Source organism: Chiloscyllium punctatum, chromosome 21, assembly GCF_047496795.1.
Source record: "Chiloscyllium punctatum isolate Juve2018m chromosome 21, sChiPun1.3, whole genome shotgun sequence".
NCBI lineage: Eukaryota > Metazoa > Chordata > Chondrichthyes > Orectolobiformes > Hemiscylliidae > Chiloscyllium > Chiloscyllium punctatum.
In genome coordinates, this window is record NC_092759.1 from 5,863,058 (window position 1) to 5,889,703 (window position 26,646).

The following is a 26,646-nucleotide window of genomic DNA, read 5'->3' on the forward strand; positions in this document are numbered from 1 at the left end:
GCTTAGGTCAGACGGAGAGGCACCAGAATACCTCGCTCACAGGAGGGCAACAATGGAAACACCTTACTGCCAAGAAAAGGGACATTCTCACCTACCCTGGAAGAGAGCTGGAATCTCCTGATCCCATCAGGAACTGATTGATGCTGCCAGGAAGCTTCATTGTATCTACAATCAAGACATTCTGTTGATAACTGCTTTGCGATGATCACCATCGGAAGTTGACTATCAAGACCATTATATTTTCCCTAATTTTAATTAGCATTATTCTACAGTATTCCTCTAAAACCTGGCTTGATTCTCAGCTCGGGGAAGAGAGATTCAGCTACCCAGACAGACTGTCTGTGCTGTTTCAGCTTGGTCAGTTTCTCCTCCGTGACGTCGCTGTGTTAATAAAAGGTTTGTTAATTTCACCTCGATCTGTGATTTGTGATCTCGGCTTTATTGGGCTAATTTCTCCAACATTTTCCACCTGGGAACTCTACAGCTTTCCAGACTAAATATCGAGTTCAATAATCTTCGGGCCTGAGATCTCCCATGTCCTTACACGCACCCCCACACACCAGGCCTTGTCACACAGTCTGCTATTACACACAACCCATTGTTAGCCACGATCAGTCCCTGTTAGCAGTTAGTCACCTTCCTAGGCTGAACATTATCGACTCCTTCTCTCTATTTGAGCTCTATCACCACCTCTCCTCCAACCCTATCTTCTGTATATAAACCAACATTTTCCTAGCTACCATCAGTTCTGAGGAAGTGTCACCGACCCGCAACGTTAACTCTGATATCTCTCCACAGATGCTGCCAGACCTGCTGAGATTTTCCGGCGATTTCTGTTTCTGATTTCCAGCATCCATAGAATCCCTACAGTGCGGAAACAGGCTCTTCGGCCCAACAAGTCCACACCGACCCTCCGAAGACTATCTGACCCAGACCCAATCCCCTACCCAATGAGACTACATTTCCACTGACTGATCCACCCTAACCTACACATCCAAGGGCACTATGGGTAATTTAGCATCACCAATCCACCCTAACCTACACATCCCTGGGCACTATGGGTAATTTAGCATCACCAATCCACCCGGACCTGCACATCCCTGGGCACTATGGGTAATTTAGCATCACCAATCCACCCGGACCTGCACATCTTTGAACTGTGGGAGGAAACCGGAGCACCTGGAGGAAACCCACACAGACACGGGGAGAAAGTGCAAACTCCACACAGTCGCCCGAGGTTGGAATCGAACCTGGGTCCCTGGCACCATGAGGCAGCAGTGCTAACCACTGAGCCACCGTGCCACAATCCTTTCAATTTTCCCTTCGCTCACTGCAATTCTTCTCTGGAAGTCTTCAGGAGAAGACTTTTCTCCTGAATTCCTGATGGGATTTGCTCCTGATCTGGATGGTGCCCCAGGTAGGAAACGTTCCCTCTCTATGTGCTCGAAGCCCCTGCGTAATCACCCCCCCCACCCCCACCCAATTCTGCTCTTTCCCAGGGTAAAGAGCCCCCATGCCTAATCCTATTGAATGGTGGAGCAGACGCAAAGGGGCCAAATGGCGTGTTCCGATTTCTAATAGTTCTATAGCCGGGTCAGTCTCTGTTATTCGCTTGTGAGATGTGGGTCTCTGTGTTTGACCAGCAGTTATTGCCCGTCCCTAGCTGCCCTTGAACTGAGTGCCTGCTGGACCATTTCAGAGGAGAATTGAGAGTCAACCATATTGGGTCTGGAGTCATGTGTCGGCCAGACCAGGTGAGGATGGCAGATTTCCTTCCTTGAAGGACATTAATGAGCTAGATGGCTTTTTTTTCTGACAATAGTAGTCAGGAATTTCTTAATTCCTGATTTTTTTTATTGAATTCAAATTCCACCATCTGCCGTGGTGGGATTTGACCCTGAGTCCCAGGGTTTACTGATGTTTCTGGATTAATGGTCTTTGACAGATTTACAAGGATGTTGCCAGGCTTGGAGGATCTGAGCTGTAGGGAGAGGCTGAACAGGCTGGGGCTGTTTTCCCTGGAGCGTCGGAGGCTGAGGGGTGACCTTATAGAGGTTTACAAAATCATGAGGGGCATGCATAGGGTATATAGGCAAAGTCTTTTCCCTGGGGTGGGGGAGTCCAGAACTAGAGGGCATAGGTTAGGGTAAGAGGGGAAAGATATAAAAGAGACCTAAGGGGCAACTTTTTCACACAGAGGGTGGTACGGTTATGGAATGAGCTGCCAGAGGCAGTGGTGGAGGCTGGTACAATTACAGCATTTAAAAGGCATTTGGATGGGTATATGAATAGGAAGGGTTTGGAGGGATATGGGCCGGGTGCTGGCAGGTGGGACTAGATTGGGTTGGGATATCTGGTTGGCATGGACAGGTTAGACCGAAGGGTCTGTTTCCATGCTGTACCTCTCTATGACTCGATGACAGTACCACGAGATCCCACAATTAATTAGCTCTCAGTAACTGGGTATCAGTTATCTGGGTTGCTTTGACCCTTCACCCCACAATCTGTACCATTCAGTCCTACCATCGGGTTGCACCATTCAGTGACATCAATGCCACCCAATTGCCCTCTCTGTTACCCTTCGCACTTTTAGCTTGTGAAAATCTGATGTTAAGCCCAACGGGGAAATTTCCCATGGCCAATCTACCTAATGTACACTATGGGTAATTTAGCACGGCCAATCCACCCGAACCTGCACATCCCTGGGCACTATGGGTAATTTAGCATGGCCAATCTACCCAAACCTGCACATCCCTGGGCACTATGGGTAATTTAGCATGGCCAATCCACCCGAACCTGTACATCCCTGGGCACTATGGGTAATTTAGCATGGCCAATCTACCCAAACCTGCACATCCCTGGGCACTATGGGTAATTTAGCATGGCCAATCCACCCTAACCTACACATCCCTGGGCACTAGGAGTAATTTAGCATGGCCAATCCACCCTAACCTGCACATCCCTGGACACTATTGGACAATTTAGCACGGCCAATCCACCCTAACCTACACAGCCCTGGGCACAATGGGTAATTTAGCATGGCCAATCTACCCAAACCTGCACATCCCTGGGTACTATGGGTAATTTAGCATGGCCAATCCACCCTAACCTACACATCCCTGGGCACTATGAGTAATTTAGCATGGCCAATCCACCCTAACCTGCACATCGCTGGACACTATTGGACAATTTAGCACGGCCAATCCACCCTAACCTACACATCCCTGGGCACAATGGGTAATTTAGCACGGCCAATCCACCCTAACCTGCACATCCCTGGGCACTATGGGTAATTTAGCATGGCCAATCCACCCTAACCTGCACATCCCTGGACACTATTGGACAATTTAGCACGGCCAATCCACCCTAACCTGCACATCCCTGGGCACTGTGGGCAATTTAGCACGGCCAATCCACTCTAACCTGCACATCCCTGGACACTATTGGACAATTTAGCACGGCCAATCCACCCTAACCTGCACATCCCTGGGCACAATGGGTAATTTAGCACGGTCAATCCACCCTAACCTGCACATCTTTGCACTGTGGGAGGAAACTGGAGCACCCGGAGGATCCCATGCAGACACGGGGAGAACATCGAGGGCCGAAAGGTCTGTACTGCGCTGTAACGTTCTATGCTCCACACGGACAGTCACCCTAGGGAGGAGGTGAACCCAGGTCCGTGGTACCATGAGGCAGCAGCGCTAACCACTGAACCACTGTGCTGCCTGTATTGATAAATAAATAAACAATCATGAACGATAATGCATTTTGCAACCACAAGGGATAAGGAGGGGGGGGTTGCCATCCAGTGCACAGCAAGATCCCACATGAATCACCCAACGGCGATAACCCACCAGGCCAGACCCTGTTCCAAGAGCACGGTTAGGGTCAGTCACTAGGCGTGGGTAGGGTCAGTGAAAGGCCACCTCACGCACACCCCCTCGATGAAACGGAACCGGCATTTACCGATGACGAGGAGGAAGAGGGCTCCCAGCACAAGGTAGAGCAGGCATCTCTTTTGGTTCAGGGATCTCCGCAGCACCAGGCCCACTGAGTTGCCGTACTCAGCGGGGTCTTCCTGCTCAGCGCCGTCCACCTTGGTCTCCATCCCGATGGCCTGCTGCTCGTCCTCCAGCCTCTCCCTCCTGTAGGTCGAAAACGAGTTGTCCTTGGCTCCCTGTCAGAGTCAAGCGAACGGAGGTGAGTGAGGTCCACCTTTCTCGTGGGAGGGAGTCCGCACGGGGGGCCAACCAAGGGGATGGAGTGGGGAGAGGGGAGGGGGGGTTATGAGGAGGTATATTGAGTGGGGGGGGGGGGGGGGGGGAGGGGTGGGCATAGAGGGTGGCTGAGCAGCACAAGCCCTGAGGCTTGGACTCGAGGTGGGGTTTATGGGGGGGGAGTGGGCCGATGGTTCGCCAGGCATTAGACAGAGTGCCCCGCTCACACCTCCCCCCACCCACCGAGGGGGCTTGCGAAGTGAGCTGAGGGCAGAGGGAGGGGGCATCTTCGTGAGGGGGCATCTTCGTGAGGGAGGTGAGGTGGGATTGATAGGCCGCACTGGGGAGTAAGGGAGGAGGAGGCAAATTCCCAAATCGGGCCTGTGAGGGCAGGTACGGCGAGGGAGTCTCACCAAACCTGGTGTCGGGGTGCAGAGTATCCCATCCCAGCATCCCCTGGACTGGTCACATTCCCCAGAGACAGGTCAGAGGACAGACTCTGGGTTAGGAGAGGGGAGGACACTAAGGAATGGGGAGAGGGGAAGGAATTGAGTTTCGGGCCTTACCACGTTCAGGAGCATTGACCTGAAACTTTCCATCCTTCACGTACTCAGCGCTCGCCTGCTCTCTGGGTTCTCTGTGCACGTAGACGTGTCCTGGATAGGTTAATCCCTCAAACTGTTCGATCCTGGAGGGTGAGAGGACGAGAATTATTGCTGATGAATCCGGACCCCCACCCCTGAGTTTCCATCACATTGTCCAGGCCCCAACCTCCCACTGAGGGAATGCCATACTGCCAGCGGTACCCGCCTTTCACATTAGATGTTAAACTAAGGCCACATCATCCCTCTCCCAAAGAAAATCAAAGCAGGAGGAAGCCATAGGGCTCACTCTGAGATCACAAAATAATTCCCCGTTCTTTGTAACTCGAGAGAACGTGGGTGCAGTTTGTCCAATCTCTCCTCACGGGAAAGAGTCCTTATTCCAGGAACCTCAAACTCCATCCAGGGCAGGCTATGACCTTTCTTAGAGAAGGAGATCTACAGCCTCAGCTTGGGCTGATATCGTACCATTTTCCCTCCTTGCTGCACCAGCTTTCTGTGATTTATCTGACAGAATATCTAAACGTCTCCAATTAGTAACATGTACCAGATTTACATACCTTCACACCTTATAGACACAGTGGCTCCAAGAGGTCAGAGGCTGGGAATCCTGCAGTGAGTAACTCAGGTAGATAGGATAGTGAAGAAGGTGTTTGGTATGCTTGCCTTTATCGGTCAGAGTATTGAGTACAGGAGTGGGGAGGTCATGTTGCGGCTGTACAGGACATTGGTTAGGCCACTGTTGGAATATTGTGTGCAATTTTGGTCTCCCTCCTATTGGAAAGATGTCGTGAAACTTTAAAGATTTACAAGAATGTTCCCAGGATTGGAGGGTTTGAGCTACAGGGAGAGGCTGAATAGGCTGGGGCTGTTTTACCTGGAGCATTGGAGGCTGAGGGGTGACCTTATAGAGGTTTATAAAATCATGAGGGGCACGGATAGGGTAAATAGATAAAGTCTTTTCCCTGGGGTGGGGGATTCCAGAACTAGAGGGCATAGATTTAGGGTGAGAGGGAAAAGATATAAAAGGGACCTAAGGGGCAACGTTTTCACACAGAGGGTGGTACATGTATGGAATGAGCTGCCAGAGGAAGTGGTGGAGGCTGGTACAATTGCTGGATTAGTGGTGCTGGAAGAGCACAGCAGTTCAGGCAGCATCCAAATAGCTTCGAAATCGACATTTCGGGCAAAAGCCCTTCATCAGGAATAAAGGCAGTGAGCCTGAAGCATGGAGAGATAAACTAGAGGAGGGTGGGGGTGGGGAGAAAGAAGCATAGAGTACAATGGGTGAGTGGGGGAGGAGATGAAGGTGATAGGTCAGGGAGGAGAGGGTGGAGTGGATAGGTGGAAAAGAAGATAGGCAGGTCGGACAAGTCCAGGCAAGTCAAGGAGACAGTTACTGAGCTGGAAGTTTAGAACTAGGGTGAGGTGGGGGAAGGGGAAATGAGGAAGCTGTTGAAGTCCACATTGATGCCCTGGGGTTGAAGTGTTCCGAGGCGGAAGATGAGGCGTTCTTCCTCCAGGCGTCTGGTGGTGAGGGAGCGGTGGTGAAGGAGGCCCAGGACCACCATGTCCTCGGCAGAGTGGGAGGGGGAGTTGAAATGTTGGGCCACGGGGCGGTGTGGTTGATTGGTGAGGGTGTCCCGGAGATGTTCCCTAAAGCGCTCTGCTAGGAGGCGCCCAGTCTCCCCAATGTAGAGGAGACCGAATCGGGAGCAACAGATACAATAAATGATATTAGTGGATGTGCAAGTAAAACTTTGATGGATGTGGAAGGCTCCTTTAGGGCCTTGGATAGAGGTGAGGGAGGAGGTGTGGGCACAGGTTTTACATTTCCTGCGGTGGCAGGGGAAAGTGCCAGGATTGGAGGGTGGGTTGTAGGGGGGGCGTGGACCTGACCAGGTAGTCACGGAGGGAACGGTCTTTGCGGAAGGCGGAAAGGGGTTGGGAGGGAAATATATCCCTGGTAGTGGGGTCTGTTTGGAGGAGGCGGAAATGTCAGCGGATGATTTGGTTTATGCGAAGGTTTGTAGGGTGGAAGGTGAGCACCAGGGGCGTTCTGTCCTTGTTACGGTTGGAGGGGTGGGGTCTGAGGGCGGAGGTGCGGGATGTGGACAAGATGCGTTGGAGGGCATCTTTAACCACGTGGGAAGGGAATTTGCGGTCTCTAAAGAAGGAGGCCATCTGGTGTGTTCAGTGGTTTTACCTCGCTAGTGCAATTGCACCATTTAAGAGGCATCTGGATGGGTATATGAATAGGAAGGGTTTGGAGGGATATGGGCCGGGTGCTGGCAGGTGGGACTAGATTGGGTTGGGATATCTGGTCGGCATGGACGGGTTGGACTGAAGGGTCTGTTTCTGTGCTGTACATCTCTATGGCTCTATGACCTCCTGACTCCCCAAAGTCTGTCCCACTATCGACGAGGCACAGGTGAGGAGTGTGAGGGAATACTCCCCACTTGCCCTGGATGGGAGCTGCTTCAACAACACTCAAGAAGCTCGACACCATCCAGGGGCAAAGCAGCCCCTGCTTGGTTGGCACCACACCCACAATCATCTTCTCCCCCCACCACCGACACAGTGACGCACTGCAGAAACTCACCAAAGTTCCTCAGACAGACGCCCACGAACACTTCCACCTGGGAGGACAAGGGGCAGCAGATACACGGGAACACCACCCCCCCTGTAAGTTCCCTCCACTCCCCATCCTGAGTTGGGAATATATCGGCCGTTCCTTCAGTGTCGCTGGGTCAGAAGCCTGGAACTCCCGCCTAAGGGCTCTGTGTGGGGGTCCCTACAGACCAGGGGACTATAGTGGGTCAGGAAGGTGGCTGACCTCTACACTCTCGACGGGTAACTAGGGACGGGGTAATAAATGCTGGGCCCAGCCAGCAATGTCCTGTGCAATATAAATGAATATTTTTGTGTTCTCGACCAGTCACTTTGCAGATTCTTTTTCCGGTTAATTTCCTGCCAAATGTTGTACCGTCAGCAACTTTGGAAAAGTGACGCTCAAAGTCTATCACCGACGTAAATCTGGCAGAGGGCCTAGTCCCCAAACTGAGAACGTGACATTTAGTGATGCCCTGTTCTCTGGCCCTGCTACAGTATTACCCACGACCCCAAGTGTTATGTGGGACCTTTGGAATATTGCAACACAAATATACTACATCTACTGGCTGCCCCTTGTCCAGCCTCAGCTAGCTCCAACCACGGACAACTTCATAGCAGGTTTGTAAAACGTATGTTTTCCTTTCATGATCCCACAGTTGATTTGACTTGCCCCTTATTCCTGTTGCTACATTCCAGTGCTCCAAAGCCAGGCTAACTTTTTAACAGTTTCATTCTCACATTCCCACTAGCATTTTCTTCCCCTCTCTAATTGTCCTTGAGCTGTTAAGAGTCAACGGTCCAGCACGGTGCCTCAGTGGTTAGCGCTGTTGCCTCACGGCGCCAAGGTCCCAGTTTCGCTTCCACCCCCTGGGCAACTGTCTGTGTGGAGTTTGCACGTTCTCCAAGTGTCTCCGTGGGTTTCCTCCGGGTGCTCCGGTTTCCTCCCACAATAACATAAGATGTGCAGGTCAGTGTGGATTGGCCGTGCTAAATTGCCCATCGCTTTAGGTGCATTAGTCAGAGGGAAATGGATCGGGGTGGGTTACTCTTCTGGTGGTTGGTGTGGACTGGTTGGGCCGAAGGGCCTGTTTCCGCACTGTAGGGAATCTAATCTAATCGAAAACCACATTGCCATGGGTCTGGAGCCACGTGTAGGCCCAGAGTGGGTAAGGGCGGTGGATTTCCTTCCCGAGAGTGCAGCAGTGAATGGTTTGATACTGACTACACGGCCACCCATTTAATTCAAGGTTTTATCAAATTCGGATTTTACCATCTGCCCTGGTGGGATTTGAACCCAGGTCCCAGGAACCCGAGCCTAGAGACAATTTCTTGATGCCCCCCCCCCCCAGCTCCTGCCTGCCACTTTCCATCTTTTCACTCCCCTCCCAGAGGGAGTGTTCCGGGTGGAGGTGAAAGGGAAGGGGTTGCAGAAATCACAGGCCCTGCTGCTACTCCAGGCTCAGGCATCAGACCTTGTCCCCAGCACTGAACGGGACCCCGGCACCCCAAGCCCTGGTCATCGGAGCCTGTTGTATGGCCCGTGTCCCAGGCCTTGGTTTCTGCCTCCCAGTGCCAGGCCCTGGTTTTTACCCTCACTCCAGGCCCCAGTTAATACCCACTGCACAAGGCCATGGATTTTGCCCCCAGCCCTGGAACCTAGTTTTTGCTCCCTTTCCAGGTCTTAGTTAATGTCTCCTGCACAAGGCCCTGGTTTTTGACCCCTTGCCCCAGGCTGTGCTTGATTTCCCCTGGCCCTAGGCCCTAGTTTTTAATCCCTTGCCCCAGACTCAGGTTTCTGCTCCCTTACCCCAGACCCTGTTTTTTACCTCCGGTCCCGGGTCCTGGTTATTGCACCCCGTTCTAGGCTCAGTTTTTTTGCCCCCTTGCCCAGGCCTTAGTTGCATGGAAAGGTGCTAGGATATTCGGAGTGACTGAGGAATACCACAGAGGGAATTCCCTTTTGGAATGTGACGGAGGAAGGGGAGGGGAGGGGATGACATGTCCGCTGGTGTCACATGGGGTTGGTTGACCATTGACCCCACTGGGGGCGGTAAGCGATGACAAGGGGAGGGCTGGAGCTGGGGTGGGAGAGGCAGAAGTGCTGTGAGCTGGTGGGACTGACACAGTCGAAGACCCCACTCCCCAGTGCCGTTCCCATGGCGGCTAGGATGGAATCCGCCGCTGAAGAAGATGGAGGACAATCCAGTACCGCCAGGGGTCAAAGACCGCAGGAAGAGCTGCCACAGAGATGGTGGAGGGGGAAGAACGAAGTGAGCTCATAGGGGAGTGTTGTCAAGGTGGATTTGGGGTTGAGGAAGGGAAACAGCAGTGGTCTCAAATCAATTGGCAGCTTATTTCTGACAGAGATCCAGCCTTCACCTTGGTGCTGTACCACCTGCCTCCGTTTTGTCTTCTTCCCAGAATCCCCCCACAGTCCTCTCACCTCAAAAAATTACCTGAGCTCCTCCATTTAGAGCATCAAGGCCTAACCGTCGGGGAGCCTGACAGCCTGAAATCGAGTTTGCTTTCCATTCGACACCCCAAAGGCCTTTTGCAACAAGTGAGCTCCATGCGCACACACCCAGGCCTGGTCTCACCCTGATAGAGGCTGCTCACAATTCCTTATCAGCGTTTGAGCATTTGGCTTTTTCCTAATCTCCACCCGTTCTCACTAATCGATTCATTCAAGCAGCGCTGCGATATGGTCAAGAGGTAAATGTTGGTGACAACGCCTTTGCTGCTGGCCACAAGCTTCTGGAAGGTTCTGCCAGGCAACAACAACAACAACTGGGATTCGCATGCCGCCTTTACACATTCCAGAGGGCCGCAGTCTGGCCGCGTGTAACACCGAGCCATAAAATGAAAGGCCATTGAGCAACTGAGCACAATGATAACCAAAGGGGCCTTTAGGTTACAGGGGGCCTTAAAGAAGGTAAAGGTGGGCCGAGGGCGGGAGGTCAAGGTTCAAATCCCTCCTGACCCTGAGCTGCATCCGAACTGATTAAAAATAATTCCTAGGGGAGGCAGTTCTAGATCTCATTGCCGAGGAGGGGTCTAACAGGGACGATTAAAGTCGGGGGTCATCACAACAAGGTTAGGAATACAAGAACAAAATTTTCTTAGACGGTTGTGGGGCTGCAGGAGGTCGTGACGATGGGGACAAGGGGTTTGAAGACAGGATCTTTAACAAAAGCAGAAATGGCTGGGCAGCATCCGTGGAGAGGGGGAGAGAGAGAGAAAAAGAGATGGGGGAGAGAGAGAGTGTGTGTGTGAGTGAGAGAGAGAGAAAGAGTGAGAGAGGGACAGAGAGCGCGGGGAGAGAGAGTGTGTGTGTGTGTGTGTGTGTGAGAGAGAGAGAAAGGGAGAGAGAGGGAGAGAGAGAGGGAGAGACAGAGAGTGTGTGTGAAAGAGAGACAGAAAGAGAGAGTGTGTTTGAGAGAGAGAGAAAAAGGGAGAGAGAGGGACAGAGAGAGAAAGAGAGAGGGGGTAGAGAGAATGTGTGAGAGCGAGAGAGAAAGAGGGAGAGAGAGAATGTATGTGTGAGAGCGAGAGAGAGAGAGAGAGAGGGACAGAGAGCGAGAAAGTGAGAGGGGGGAGAGAGTGTGTGTGAGAGCGAGAGAGAAAGAGGGAGAGAGAGAATGTATGTGTGAGAGAGGGAGAGAGAGAGAAAGGGAGAGAGAAAGAAGGAGAGAGAGTGTGTATGTGAGAGAGAGAGAAAGAAAGAAAGAGAGGGAGAGAGAAGGACAGAGAGAGTGTGTGTGTGTGAGAAAGAGAGAGAAAGGGAGAGGGACAGAGAGGGAGATGGGGAGGGGGAGGGAGAGAGAGAGAGAGAGATTGGAGTGAATGTTTCGGACTCAGTCGCCCTCCTCTCATGGGTTTTTTTACTAAGAAATTTGAAAACTGGTTTGAATTGGATTGTTGAGAGTTCAGGAGCTGGTCAGAGTAGGTCAGGTCACATTCCCTGCCCAATACTCTCATCCAGGGACTCAGGCATGTGATCCGGGCTGATGGGGTGGTGCTAAGGGAGTGCCACACTGTCAGAGGCATGGTCTTCTGGAAGATACTTGACATCGAGGAACCCCTGAAGGTGGATGTTGAAGATCACTAGAATGGGTTTAGGGTAAGGGCTGAGAGTAGGGTTCTCGGAGCTCATCCCTCAACTAACACCAAGAGAAACATTTTCTGAGTCATAGAGTCATAGAGACGTACAGCATGGAAACACACCCTTCGGTCCAACCCGTCCATGCCGTCTAGATACCCCAACCCAATCTAGTCCCACCTACCAGCATCCAGCCCATATCCCCCCAAACCCTTCCTATTCATATACCCATCCAAATGCCTCTTAAATGTTGCAATTGTACCAGCCTCCACCACTTCCACTGGCAGCTCATTCCATACACGTACCACCCTCTGAGTGAAAAATATGCCCCTTAGGTCCCTTTTATATCTTTCCCCTCTCACCCTAAACCTCTAGTTTTGGACCCTCTTACCCCAGGGAAAAGACTTTGTCTATTTCCCCTATCCATGCCCCTCATGATTTTATTAACCTCTATAAGGTCACCCCTCAGCCTCCGACGCTCCAGGGAAAACAGCCCCAGCCTGTTCAGCCTCTCCCTGTAGCTCAAACCCTCCAACCCTGGCAACATCCTTGTAAATCTTTTCTGAACCCTTTCAAGTTTCGCAACACCTTTCTGATATGAAGGAGACCAGAATTGCATGTAATATTCCAACAGTGGCCTAACCAATGTCCTGTACAGACGCAACATGACCTCCCCACTCCTGTACTCAGTACTCAGACCAATAAAGAAAAGCATACCAAACACCTTCTTCACTATCCTATCCACCTGCTTTCAAGGATCTGACTGTGGGATTGTACTGTGTAAAAGATGGCTGGTGAAAATGTTCTCTAATATTACATTCCTGTCTGTGCTTTGTAAAAGTGTGACCTTGACTGGGAAGCACCCTGGTGACCTTGAGGCGATGAGAGGTGCTACACAAATGCACTTCCTTTGGTCTGTTGGTTGTGTTGTATCGCCGTGAGGCAAGATCGAGTGAGGGTCGAACTGGGTCAGGCTCAGGCCCTTCCGATAGGCTGGGACACCCTCTCCCCGAGTCTGAGCTGTGCTACCGTGACTTCCTGAACGGGCACCAACATTTCAACCTCGTCTCTATGCTCAGAGCAGAACGGGCGCTGATGGAATTTGACCCCACCCCCCCCCCCCAAACAAAGGTGGGAACAAACGCCAGGAGTGAAAGGTCAATGACCATGGGAGCAATTATACTGGGACTACATCTGGTTCACGGGATGTGGCTGTCACTGAGTAACTGCCCATCTCTAACTGACCTTTGAACTGAGTGGCTTGGTCAGCCATTTTAGAATGTGGATAAGTGTCCAGCACATCGCTGTGGGTCTGGAGTCTCGATTTTGAGAAGGACAGCAGATTTCCCTCCCTAAAGGGCATTTGATGAGTTTTTATGACAACTGATGATGGTTGTCATGGTCACCATCATTGATGGTAGCTTTTACTTCCAAATCGACTAACTGAATTTAGGGATTTGCGCCCACATCACTAACCTGGGCTTAATTGTTCATTAGTGGTTCAGTGGCGTTACCTGTTTATTACTGTCATTGGCCCTTGCCCTATACCCAAAGGACATTGCCCGGTTTCTTACCACGGCCAACATCCAGTGCCCTCCCCGTGCGGGTCCCACCGTTTGAGAAAGGGAGTGACTTTGAGAGTGAGAGAGGGCTGAAGGAGGTCTACCAGAATGGGTAGACGAAGAAGGCTCCTGACTGACCAGGTTTGGCTGAGGGAGCTGCAGCTGATCTTCTCACCGGACCAGTATGATGGGGGTCAGGGGGCTTTCAGAACATTGGCAGGAAACGTCAAGACTGACCCATTTTTCTGGGAACGTCTACAGTGAGAGGCCCGATGCCTACAAGGTGGGGGGGATATGATTGAAAGAGAATTGGGGTGAGAGATGGAAACTCACTGTGGAATAATACAAGAAGGGGAGGGAGCGCAAAGGGACAATGTTCTACAGAGAGCAGGCATCGAGCTGATGGGCAGAATGGCCAATTTCTGTCATCACCTAAAGCACGGAAACAGGCCCTTCGGCCTAAACTGGTCTATGCCAACCAAAATGTCCATCCACGCTAACCCCATTTCCCTCTACTTGGCCATATCCTTCTAAACCTTTCCTATCCATTCTTTGTCCAAATGCCTTTCAAATGTTATTACTGTACCCACCTCAACCACTTTCCCTGGCAGCTCACTCCATATGTGTACCACTGTCTGTGTAAAAACAGTTGCCCCTCAGGATCCCTTTTATTCTTTCCCCTCTAACCTTAAACTGATGCGTCTTGTTCTCGGTTCCCCAAACGTCTGATTGGATGGCAGAACCCCATCCAGGTTCAAGAGCCTCCTGCCCCAGAGACATGCCACACCGTAACTTGGGTGTGAGAAAATCTCTGGCCCCAGATGTAATGTGAACTGGTCACTCTTTCTCTCTCTCTCTGTGTCTCTCTGCCTTGTGTTTGGCCTATCTCTCAAGAACAGGAGTGCAGATGAGGCACGGGGGTGCGGAAGGGGAACATGTATGGAAGAGAGACGCCCACGAGATTGGGCGTCAACGCCATGCGGAGACCCGGCAAGCCATGGACTCTTCCCAGAGGAGGCCGGGAGAGAGCACAACAGCTCGACTTCCTGGAACAGTGTCAGAGAGGAGCTGGAGAAAGCCCCCTGAGTAAGCTGGCGCTGAATTCTACTGTTTACCTCAGAATCCCAGGCCCCAACGAGGCAACAGTGGGAAGACATGTTGGATGAAGGCTTTGCTCAACTTCCCTGCTCTCTGTTGTCCTCCGCCACCACCCCCCCGCCTCACAGCTTGCCAAGTGGGTACCCAAGTAATTTGGTTCTGGGCGCTACCCTCACGGGCAATGAGCTCTGCCACTCTCTGGGTGAGATGGTTTTTCCCCACCCCATGGCTTCCCCAAACCTTCCGCTGACCTTGCGACCCCCGGTTTTTATGGGTGTGTTCCTGGTCAGGACAATGTTTGCCCCATCCAGGGCCACCGGGGGGGTTCGTAGGCCTCAATCTCAGCCTTCCGAGATGAACAAACATCATCGCTGAAGCCCACCAGTCCCACCCTCACAAACCTCCCACCCACCTCCTTCTGCCCCTCGCCAATGCCCTCACAACCTTCCCTCTTGGTTGGTGATAGATCCCCATCACAGTGCTCCAGCCTTGGTCTTTAGAGCAGAATTGGACCATTCAACCCATCGAACCATGGCTGAACTGATCACCCTCAACTCCTCTTGTCCCCCCCCATGGGCCTTGCTTCCTTAAATAGAGCTTCATACCACAGGAGCAGAATTAATCCATTCGGCCCATCGAGTCAGCTCCACCATTCGATCATGGCTGACATGCTTCTCAACCACATTCTCCTGCCTTCCCTCACCCCGTAACCCTTGAATCCCCTCTCACCAATTCGGAACCTATCCATCTCTGTCGTAAAGACACTCAATGACTTACCCTCCACAGTCCTCTGGGGCAAATCACTCCAGAGATTCCCCACCTTTTGGCTAAAGAGGTTCCTCCTCATCTCAGGTCATCCATTCACCCTGAGGTAGTGCCCTCAGACCCTGCTCTCCCCCACCTAGTGGAAAAGTCTCCACTCCATCTAGGCCTCTTGGTATTCTGAGTCCAACTCAAGTCAGCTTTAACATTCTATCCCACCCCAGGTCAGACCCACCCTGGGCAGGAGAAGGATTTGGGAAAGATATGGGGCAAAACTAAATTAAAGTGGTTTTGGTAAACTGGGAGAGACCTGCCCCATGTATAGGATCTGCTGCGTTATTTTTGAACAAACTAGATGGGACGGTAGCTCAGTGGTTAGCACCACTGCCTCATGGCGCCAGGGACCCGTGTTCTATTCCAGCCTCTGGCGACTGTCTGTGTGGAGTTTGCACATTCTCCCCGTGTCTGTGTGGGTTTCCTCCCGTTTCCTCCCACAATCCAAAGATGTGCAGGTCAGGGTGGATTGGGCATGGAAAATTACCCCATCGTGCCCAGGGATATGCAGGTTAGGGTGAATTGGCTGTGCAAAATTGTCCCATAGTGCCCAGGGATGTGTAGGTTAGGGTGGATTGGCCATGCTAAATTACCCATAGTGCCCAGGGATGTGTAGGTTAGGGTGGATTGGCCATGCTGAATTGCCATAGTGTTCAGGGATGTGTAGGTTAGGGTGGATTGGCCGTGCTAAATTACCCATAGGGCCCAGGGATGTACAGGTTAGGGTGGATTGGCCGTGCTAAATTACCCATAGTGCCCAGGGATGTACAGGTTAGGGTGGATTGGCCATGCTAAATTACCCATCATGTTCAGGGATGCATAGGTTAGGTGGATTAATCAGGGATAAATAGAGAGTAATAGGGTAGGGGAATGGGTCTGGGTGGGTTACTCTTTGGGGAGGGTCAGTGTGGACTTGTTGAGCCGAAGGGCCTATTTCCACACTGTAGGGGATTCTATGATTCAGTTGGAATACCCAGCGTAGGATGGTGACGGTGCAGTGGGAACGTCTCTGGGCCAGTGATCTACAGATCTGGGCATGGGTTCAGTTCCCGCCATTGGCAGCTTTGAATTCAATTGTCTATAAACATCCAATCAGGTTGACTGAGTGAGGGAATGGGATCTGCCACTCTTACGTGGTGTGTACCCACATGTGACTCCACACCCACGGTGAGGAGAGCGAGCCAGCCCCTTGAAGGGCAGATAGTGATGGGAAACACGTGCTGCTCCCAGCTAGCAATGCCCACGTCCCGTGAAAAGAAAAATTTGCAAACATGCTCCCTCCTCCTCCACCCCCCCCCCACCCCTGTAATTTGCAAAATAAATTCGACCGTGAGACCCTCCCAGTCACCGAAGGTGTACCCCTTCTCCTGTCTCCCCTCTCCAAGCAAGTGTGATAGCTCCCACTGTAGAATAGCCTCACCATAGCCTGACTCGGAGTCTTAAATGGTAGATGTCTGTCAGACCAGAATTGGAGGAATTGAAGGTTTGGGATAGTTACTATCCAAGGCGCAGTGTGGACAGACCACATCCAAAGTCTCCCTGATGAAGTTCAATGGGGGGTCAGAATACGCTCGAGAGGCCAAATGGCCTACCACTGTTCCTATTCTTTATTCTCTTTGTAGAAAGCGGCCAAGTAGTGGGTCTGATAAAGGAATCAGCCCAGGTTTGGTGGGCTGAAGGGCCTGTTGCTGTGCTGTAATTATCTTTACGCTATTTCTTCCAGAGTCGTGGGTCAAGGGGCAAGGTCCACGCGATTTGGGACGTGCGTGAGAGGCAGAGAGAGCTCTCAGGGTGGGGGAGGGGGAGCCACGAGTCAGGGAATAGTCTCCCTGGAATACCAGCCGGATTCGATCTCCAGGCCTTCGACTTGGGGCAGGAAGTGGCGGGATGGGGGAGTTCAACGTACACGGTTTCGATGTGGGTGGCCCCAGAATATGGTTGCTGTCACAAGGGTCAAAGGCTGAAGGTCATCTGGCCCGTCTGCCTCTCACTACTCATTTACCTCGAACGTCACAGATTGAGGGTTCAGTATCCCAGAGAGTGGAGGTCAATTCCCTACACTCTCCTCACACTGAAGCTGCCCACCACAATAAAGGTTATGGAGGTGTCCATCATTCCCCGGGCTCTGGGTCAGCCTGACCTCTGTGAGCCCACATTCCACCTATGTATCGCCAGCCCCTACGCTCACACTGCCACACCATCCCCCCCCCATTCCAGTCCACCAATGCCTCCATTTTAAAATTCTCCCCTGCTTGTCCTTCATCCCCACGTCCCTCTCTCTGTGACATCTCTGCCCTCCAACATCGGCAGCCCCTCCAGCTCCCTCGGATTTTAGTCGCGGCCCAGGTCATCCCCTTGCTACCGCGCCTCGGTTTCTTTCGGGTAATCACTGCCGCGGAGCGCCTGGCTGGTACGTTTTTTTCCAAAAGGTCGCTACATAAATGCATGTGACTTTCATCACGGCTGAGGCCACGGAGCAGGGCGATTCTAAAAATTCCCCCGGCTGAGTTGGGGGTACAGTGTGTTACACCAGACCTGGGGGGGGGGGGGGGGGGGGGGGGCTCTGTTCCTGGTACCCCACTCCGAGGGCTGAATGGCCTGCTCCTGATCGTGTTGTCCACGTTTCTAAGAATGGCGTGTAGGTTCGATGGCCTGAACGGCCTACATTTTCCCTCTGGCTCCTATCCCGTGCTGTGCCGTGCCGGGGCAGTTTTTAGGGAGACAGGCAGAATGGGAACGGCCCACATCTCTGCAAGGCCCCTCTCCTCACTCCCACCTCCATGGCGACCGCCCACTGACCACCACAGGAAGCGGAATGGGGTCTCAAGGCTGGGTTTAGCAATCAGGACGGTGTTGGGTAAGACCCTGGGGAGGGCTGGCTGACGTGCGGAGCTGCCCCTCTATTCCGCGCATGACTGTTTTCTCGCTGTCAGCGCGAGGGAGCTGACATGTGGAACTTTCCAGAAGGCCTTGGCGAGCACCGCCAGTCCCCTGCTGGTCAGTCAGTCAGAGTGGAAAGGATTGGGTTTGACATCTCCCTGGCTTCATCCACCTGCTTGTGTCGCTGCCAAATTGACCCGCCGCCATTTCGGGTTGTATCGGGAAATGTCTGCGGCCGACCCGTGCACAGCAAGATCCCTTAAGCTGTTAAAAGGTCACCTCTTGCCAGTGGAGGCTCAGTGGGATTCAGAGCCAGGGTCTTGTGAACCCCAAGCAGGCTTTGAGGCCTACCAAAAGAGGGCTGACGCTGCAGCAGCCAATGTCAATAGCTTCTGGGTTACCCACCTTCGGACAGTGGAAAAATCCCCAGATATCATAACGTTCCAGTCATCGTCAAACAGGCCATTCAGCCCCTCTGGGAATGATACACTGCATGGACGCTCTACGTTGTGACCTGACTAAGGCAGAGGTAGATTCTTGGCTAACAAAGGAAGCGATGGCGGACGGGGAAAGGTGGCAGGGTGGATCTTCTTGCGTCTGCCTTTCAACATACCCTACCTCCTCCAGGTGTTCAACTGAATTTGGAAGGCGCCAACCACTGTAAAGAAAAGCCCCATCTGATTTGCTAATGGCCCTTTGGGGAGGGAAAAATCTGTCCTGACCCTGGCTTCGGCCTACACCTGACCCGAGCCCTGCAGCAAGATGGCCGACACGTCATTGCTGTCTGAAACGCCCTGGAAGTGAGTGGCGAGGCCAAATTAGGAATGGGTAACAAACGTTGTGCTGTGAAAGCATAAACGAGAAAATAAATTGCAGACGTTTTTCCCTGAATTGGGTGACTGTTTTGTATGTCTACCCGTCGGTCATTTTAGCAGCCCTCTCTCAGAGGTCCCATGATCAGCCATTTCCTCTCGGTAAAGGAGGCTCCTGCCTGTCATGAACTCTCAGTCCTTATCGTGAGAGGGTTTTATACGTCTCGTTTGTACCCCTGCTTCGGGTAAACTGAGCTCGGCCTAACCGACCCTATCGACCCCGCCTCCCAAAGCGCGGGAGGAACCGCCCATGTGTTAGCGGTTCGGTTGCTAGTTACCGTGCCAAATGTCCGCAGGCTACAGGCCAGAGTAGGCTGCTTAACAAAATATCACCAAAAGCATGAAAACTGCAAAGGATTAATGCCCGCCCTCCCAGAGACTGAGGGCCATTAGTCAGCGAGAAGGCAGTGCACCCATATCTCACAGCTGCAGACGGAGCAGCAACATCGATATGCATTCGCCTAGCACCCTTTTGCGTCCAAGTGCTTCGCAGGATCCTGGGCCAACTCAGGAGAAACGAGGACCCCTCCTCTACCCCCGATACAAGAGGGAGCGAGAGAGAGACGGAAGCGGAGAGGTTGAAGGAGGGAGTTCCAGGCAGCTAAAGGAGCAGTGGGCAATGGCGGGGGGATTCAAGCCCATGGGTGGTAGGGGAGACACTTAAAAAGGTCGGATTTGTAGGGACGCGAAGACCCACCGGCCTGCAGGAGGAGGGGAATAGTGAGATAGTGAGGGGGGGTGACTTTGAAATACATGCGTCAAGAGCACTTTACCTCAAAACCATGTGGCATCCAGTCCAGGAACGTCGCAGGCCAGCTGGAGACTTAGCCCCTCATTCCTTCACTACCACCCCTTCCCCCCTCATCCTTCTGCATTTCCATGCTCCCCCTCACCCCTTCAAGTTGCCCACCCCTAATTATACCTTGGACTGAACTCTGGGCCCTGTCAGAGGGGCATGCCTGTGGGGCTTGAAGTCACATGTAGGCTGGGTGGGGAGTAAAGATGGTGGATTTACCTCCCTAAAGGGGCATGATAGAGCCCACAGCCATCGATGACAGTGTCACAAAGACAGCCTTTCGATTCAGTTGAACACCTGAAGGATCCATGGAACGGGCAGATACACAACTTACAAACTCCTACCACAAGTGAAACCTCGACTAAATGTTTAAGTCGAGGTTTTTTAAAATGGGATTTAATAGAATCCTAGAATCCCTACAGTGTGGAAACAGGCCATTCAGCCCAACAAGTCCACACCGATCCTCCGAAGAGTAACCCAACTAAACCCATTCCCTATTACTCTATATTTACTCCTGACTAATCCCCCCAGTTTACACATCCCTGGGCACTATGGGTAATTTAGCATGGCCAATCCACCCTGACCTGCACATCCCTGCACGCTATGGGTAATTTAGCATGGCCAATCCACCCTAACCTGCACATCCCTGGGCACTATGCGACAATTTAGCATGGTCAATCCACCCTAACCTGCACATCCCTGGACACTATGGGTAATTTAGCATGGTCAATCCACCCTAACCTGCACATCCCTGGACACTATGGGTAATTTAGCATGGTCAATCCACCCTAACCTACACACCTCTGGACACTATGGGCAATTTAGCACAACCAATCCACCATAACCTTCACACCCCGGGGCACTATGGGTAATTTAGCACGGCCAATCCACCCTATCCTGCACATCCCTGGACACTATGGATAATTTAGCATGGCCAATCCACCCTAGCCTACACATCCCTGGGCACTATGGGTAATTTAGCATGGCTAATCCACCCTAGCCTATACATCCCTAGGCACTATGGGTAATTTAGCATGGCCAATCCACCCTAACCTGCACATCCCTGAGCACTATGGGTAATTTAGCATGGCCAATCCACCCTAACCTGCACATCCCCGGGCACTATGGGTAATTTAGCATGGCCAATCCACCCTAACCTACACATCTTTGGATGGTAGGAGGAAAGCGGAGCACCCGGAGGAAACCCACACGGACGCGGGGAGAATGTGAAAACTCCACATGGACCTGAGTCCCTGGCGCTGTGAGGCAGCGGTGCTAACCACTGAGCCACCGTGCCACCCCAATTTGTAGCTCCTGTCATTATGGTGTGAGCCCAGAGTTCTGGATCACAGCTACATCATCGTCTCCCCCTCAGCAGCCATCAATGGCCCCCAGACTGCCCTATCTCACAGCTGCAGGCGGGTACAGCAACGTGGGTGTGCATTTGCCTAACGCCCGGCCAACTCGCAGCCGTTCTCCTCCTGCCAACTTCCCTCCCCCCCAATCCTGCCACCCCTAGCTCAAACAGCAAACATGTCTGAGTTTTTCGCATCCTTTTCAATCCACCTGGTTGAGCTTGCACCTTCATCCTCTCGACGCAAGGGAGTTTCAGCTCCTGGTGAGTTTGAGCAGGGCTACCCAGTCTGTCCAGCTGAGGAGGGGTGCAGTCCAAAGCCGAGAGCCCCGTTTCTCGGGAGTTTCCCCTGACCCTTAACGTGTCTTCTGCCCTCTCTATCCCTGCACCCTTTGACGTTACTCTTATGGGTGAGTTGGTGCCCTCACCCGCTTAGTCACAGAGTCGTACAGCACGGAAACAGGCCCTTCGGTCCAACTCATCCACGTTTCCCAAACTGAACCAGTCCCACTTGCCTGCATTTGGCCCATTTCCCTGTAAACCCTTCTGTTTTCCGTGACCTTTTCTTTGTAATATAATTGTACCAGCCCCCGGCACTTTGTCTCACAGCTCCTTCCAAACACGCACCAACCTCTGTGTGGAAACATTGCCCCTCGGGCCCCTTCTCAACTCATTCCTCTCTCGCTTTAAACATCTGGTTTTTGCACTCCCTTACCCTGGGGGATAAAGGCGTGGCTACTTCGGAGAAGATTTACTTGGGTCGGGATATCAGGTCAGCATTGGGCCGAAGGGTCTGTTTCCATGCTGTACATCTCTATGACTCTATTTACTCCATCCCTCATGATTTGGTAAACCTCTATAAGGTCACCCCTCAGCCTCCGACACTCCAGGGAAAACAGCCCCAGCCTCTCAAACCAACCAGTCCCTTTTCTGCACCTTTCCCAGTTTAATAACATCCTTCTTACAGGAGGGCAATCAGAATTGTACATGGTACTCCAAAAGTGACCTAACCAATGTCCTGAACAGCACTGAGCTCAAATGCTTCTAGACTCAGTGAACTCTAAGCGTAGAATTTTACAATTGTACATTTGACAATTGCCTGTTCCTCTCCAGCTAGAAGCTGCTTTGGAAATAGCTCCCCCCCCCCCACCCCCCGCCTCTCTCTTTCTGGGGCGCGGGGGGGGGGGAGGGGAGGGGAGGGAGGTGTTCAGGTCCCCTTCCCTCCCCCTTCCTGATTAAACCCCCTCTCCCATACCTTTCCCCACTCTGACACGAACCAAGACGAGGAGCGATTGCACATTAAAAGGACGACTCACCCACCAGCAGTCCGTGCCCCGAGTGTCAGAGGAGTCACGGAGACGAGCCCTTTCCCAATTTACTGAGAGCCCGTCAGCCATTGGCTGATCTGTCTCCTCCCACCCCCTGAGCTGCCTGATTAACCCTTGGTGTGCCCCGGCGACAGGGTAACTCCCATCTGCCTTACGGACTCGCCCCAACTTTGAGGGGATTGGGGCAATTTGAGGGGAAGATTCCGAGGGTCTGCTCGGAGTTACAGGTCTTTGACATCGGGGAAGAGAGCGGGGATGAGATTGTAGCAGGAGGGGTGCAGAAGCGAGGGTGGTATTTGTCAAAGAGGGATGCATTTGGTCTAGTTTTTGGATAGAGTCAAACTCCACTGTTTGTTTCTGGGATGTGCTGAATGGAACTGCGTTTGTGACTATGAAGATTATTTGCTGTGAATAAAGTATATATTTGAAATAAACACCTCAGTAAATACAGTCAGGAGAATCTGGGGAACAGCGGGACTCGCTCCCAAGGGGAATTGAGGTGGATAGGGAGGGTAGAGTTAAGATTAGATAGATAGATAACTTACAGTGTGGAACCTTCGGCCCAACCAGTCCACACCGACCCTCCGAAGAGCAACCCACCCAGACCCATTCCCCTACACTTACCCCTTCACCTAACACTACGGGCAATTTAGCATGGCCAATCCACCCTAACCTGCACATCTTTGGACTGCGGGAGGAAACCAGAGCAAACCCACACAGACACGGGGAGAACGTGCAAACTCCACACGGACAGTCGCCTGAGGCGGGAATTGAACCTGGGTCTCTGGCGCTGTGAGGCAGCAGTGCTAACCACTGTGCCACCCATGAGTTAAGGAGAAGCTGTATTGGTGGGAGGGTGAGGGAAGAGAGGAGGTGGTGGGGAAGGAGAAGAGGTTGTTCCAGGGCTAGTACAGAGCAGATGGACCGAACGGCTGACTCTTGTATGTGGTAAATTCGAGGTGGCTGACAAGCTGGGAAGAGCCACCATCAGAAGGCACTGGGCCACGGTGATAAGGTGACTGTTTGAGTTTACTTCAGCAGATAAAAGCCACATTTGAGGTGGCAGGGGATGGTCACAGAGATAGTGGGGGGTGGGGACGGAGAACGGGGAGGGTGGAGGGGGAGAGGTGGGGACCTGGCCACACCAAGGTTCCCTGAAGCAGAGGGAAATTATTGTAAAATGCCACCTCAGAGTTCGCCGAGGTCATAGAGTCATAGAGATGTACAGCACAGAAACAGACCCTTCGGTCCAACCCGTCCATGCCGACCAGATATCCCAACCCAATCTAGTCCCACCTGCAAGCACCCGGCCCATATCCCCCCAAACCCTTCCTATTCATATACCCATCCAAATGCCTCTTAAATGTTGTAATTGTACCAGCCTCCACCACTTCCTCTGGCAGCTCATTCCATACACGTACCACCCTCTGTGTGAAAAGGTTGCCCCTTAGGTCTCTTTTATATCTTTCCCCTCTCACCGTAAACCTATGCCCCTCTAGTTCTGGACTCCCCCACCCCAGGGAAAAGACTTTGCCTATTTATCCTATCCATGCACCTCATGATTTTGTAAACCTCTATAAGGTCACCCCTCAGCCTCCGACGCTCCAGGGAAAACAGCCCCAGCCTGTTCAGCCTCTCCCTGTAGCTCAAACCCTCCAACCCTGGCAACATCCTTGTAAATCTTTACTGAACCCTTTCAAGTTTAGAGGTGAGTAAACCCAAAACAAGAACTACTGGGGCCTTCAGTAAATGAAGCTGCTTCAAATCAGAGAGTGGGATTAAAGCAGCCCCAGGATCACATGGGAATTGGACCGGAGTCTCCTGGGTCAGACGTAGGGACACTACCACCTAACCTTCCTTTGGGAAAATACTGTCCTAGGCCCAGCCATCTTCAGCAATGACCTTTCCTCCCTCATAAGGCCAGAAGTGGGGATGTTCGCCAATGACTGTACAATGTTCGGTACAATTCGCCACCCCTCATATACTGAAGCATTCCATGTCCAAACGAAACAAGATGGGGATAATATCCAGGCTTGGGCTGACAAGTGGCGAGTATCATTTGTGCCACACAAATGCCAGGCTGTGACCATCACCAATCTGCCCACTTGGCCCCTTGACATTTAGTGGCATTACCATCACTGAATTCCACCCCCCCCCAACCCGCAATCAACATCCTGGGGGTTGCCATTGACCAGAGACGCAGCTGAAATCACCACGTAAACACAACAGCTACCAGAGCAGGTCAGATCAGACAGGCCGGAGGAACACAGCAAGCCCAGGCAACATCAGGAGGGGGGAGAGGTCAACGTTTCAGGGTGCGATCCTTCTTCAGGACTGGTGGGGGGTGTGGGGGGGAGCTGTAGATAAAGGGGGTGGTGCGAGCAGGGTGCAGGGTGGTGAGGTGGGGATAGGTGAAGACAGGTAGAGGGTACGACCAGGTTGGTCAATCGGGGGAATGGATCCGGTTGGTGGCAGGGAGGGGGAGGGCTGGGATGGGGGTCGGGGGATGGGAAGGGAGGTTATTTGGAATTGGAGAACCCAGTGTTGAGTCGTCCGGGCTGTAGGCTGCCCAGGTGGGAGATGAGGTGTTGTTCCTCCATTTTGGGGTTGTGGTTCGTTGTGGCAATGGAGGAGGCCAAGGATGGTCATATTGGAAAGGGAGGGGGAGGGGGAATTCAAATGGGCCGGGTCTGGGAGGTCCAATCGGCTCCTGGGGGCCCAGCTGAGATACTTGGTGAAATGTGCCCTGAGTTTATGCATGGTCTCACCGATGTACACATGAGCAAGTCAGAGGCGAGGAATCCTGCAGCGAGTAACTCCCCTCCTGACTCCCCAAAGCCTGTCTAACACCTACAAGTCAGGAGTGTGAGGGAATACTCCCCACTCGCCCCTGGATGGGGGCAGCTCCAACAACACTCGAGAAGCTCGTCACCATCCAGGGATAAAGCAGCCCCCGACTGGATTGGCCCCACGTCCACAAGCATCCCCTCCCTCCACCACCGACACTCAGTAACAGCAGGGTGTACCATCTACAAGATGCGCTGCAGAAGCTCACCAAAGATCCTCAGACAGCACCTTCCAAACCCATGAGCACTTCCATCTAGAAGGACAAGGGCAGCAGATACATGGGAACACCATCCCCTGCAAGTTCCCCTCTGAGTCACTCCCCATCCTGACCTGGAAATATATCGGCTGTTCCTTCAGTGTCACTGGGTCAGAATCCTGCAGCTTACTCCCTAAGGGCATTGTGGGTCTACCCACAGCACACACACTGCAGTGGGCTCACCCCAATCTCTCAAGGGGCCAATAAATGTTTAGCCAATCAGACCCAAGAATGCATTTAAAACGTATGTCCAGTATTGGCCCTTTGGGTGTAACAAGGTGCTTTCTCACCCTTGTCTTTGCCCGTGGTTGTTGAGGGGCTGGGAGAGGTAATGACGCTCTGAGGAGAGGGGGAGTGTGAGAGAGAGAGAGCACGTGTGTGTCCGAGAGAGAGAGAGAAAATGTGTGTGAGAGAGCGAGTATGTGTGTGTGAGAGAGAGAGAGAGCGAGTCCATGTGTGAGAGAGACAGTGGTGTGTGTGAAGAGAGAGCAAGTGTGTGTGTGTGTGTGTGTGTGTGTGTGAGAGGGTGTGTGTGTGAGAGAGGATGTGTGTGTGAGAGAGAGTGTGTGTGTGAGAGAGAGAGTGTGTGTGTGAGAGAGAGAGGATGTGTGTGTCAGAGAGAGAGAGAGAGAAAATGTGTGTGAGAGAGCGAGTATGTGTGTGTGCGTGAGAGAGAGAGAGCGAGTCCATGTGTGAGAGAGACAGTGGTGTGTGTGAGAGGGTGTGTGTGTGAGAGTGAGTGCGTCAGAGAGAGAGGATGTGTGTGTGAGAGAGTGTGTGTGAGAGGGAGGAGTATGGGTGTGAGAGAGAGTGAGTGTGTGTGAGAGAGAGTATGTGTGTTGAGACAGACAGTATGTATGTGTGAGAGCGAGTGTGTGTGAGAGAAAGCAAGTGTGTGAGAGCGAGTGTGTGTGAGAGAAAGCAAATGTGTGAGAGTGAGTGTGTGAGAGAGAGTATATGTGTGTGAGAGCAAGTGTGTGAGAGAGAGTGTGAGACAGAGCTAGTGGGTGTGAGGGAGAGTGTGTGTGAGAGAGAGAGCATGTGTGAGGGAGAGAGTGTGTGTGAGAGATAGTGTGTGTGAGAGAGTATGTGTGAGAGAGGGAGAAAGAGAGTGTGTGTGTGAGAGAGAGGGTGTGTGTGAGCGAGTATGTGTATGTGAGAGAAAGCGAATGTGTTTGAGAGAGAGTACGTGTATGTGAGAGAGAATGTGCATATGAGAGTGTGTGTGAGTGAAAGATTGTGTGTGGGAGAGTGTGTGTGTGTGAAAGTGTGTGTGTTGAGAGACTCTTAGTAATGGGGTTTG

At 52.3% G+C, this 26,646-nt stretch overlaps 1 protein-coding gene across 1 annotated transcript in view; it reads right to left on the bottom strand.

Moving 5' to 3' along the window:
• Positions 1 to 22,337, bottom strand: part of LOC140492435 (transferrin receptor protein 2-like) — a 65,657-nt gene extending 43,320 nt beyond the window's left edge. The window contains 3 exon segments of the mRNA XM_072591326.1: positions 3,970 to 4,180; positions 4,787 to 4,908; positions 22,229 to 22,337. Coding sequence (XP_072447427.1) covers positions 3,970 to 4,180; positions 4,787 to 4,819 — 244 coding nt within the window. The 5' untranslated portion in view covers positions 4,820 to 4,908; positions 22,229 to 22,337.
• Positions 22,338 to 26,646: the final 4,309 nt, after the last annotated feature.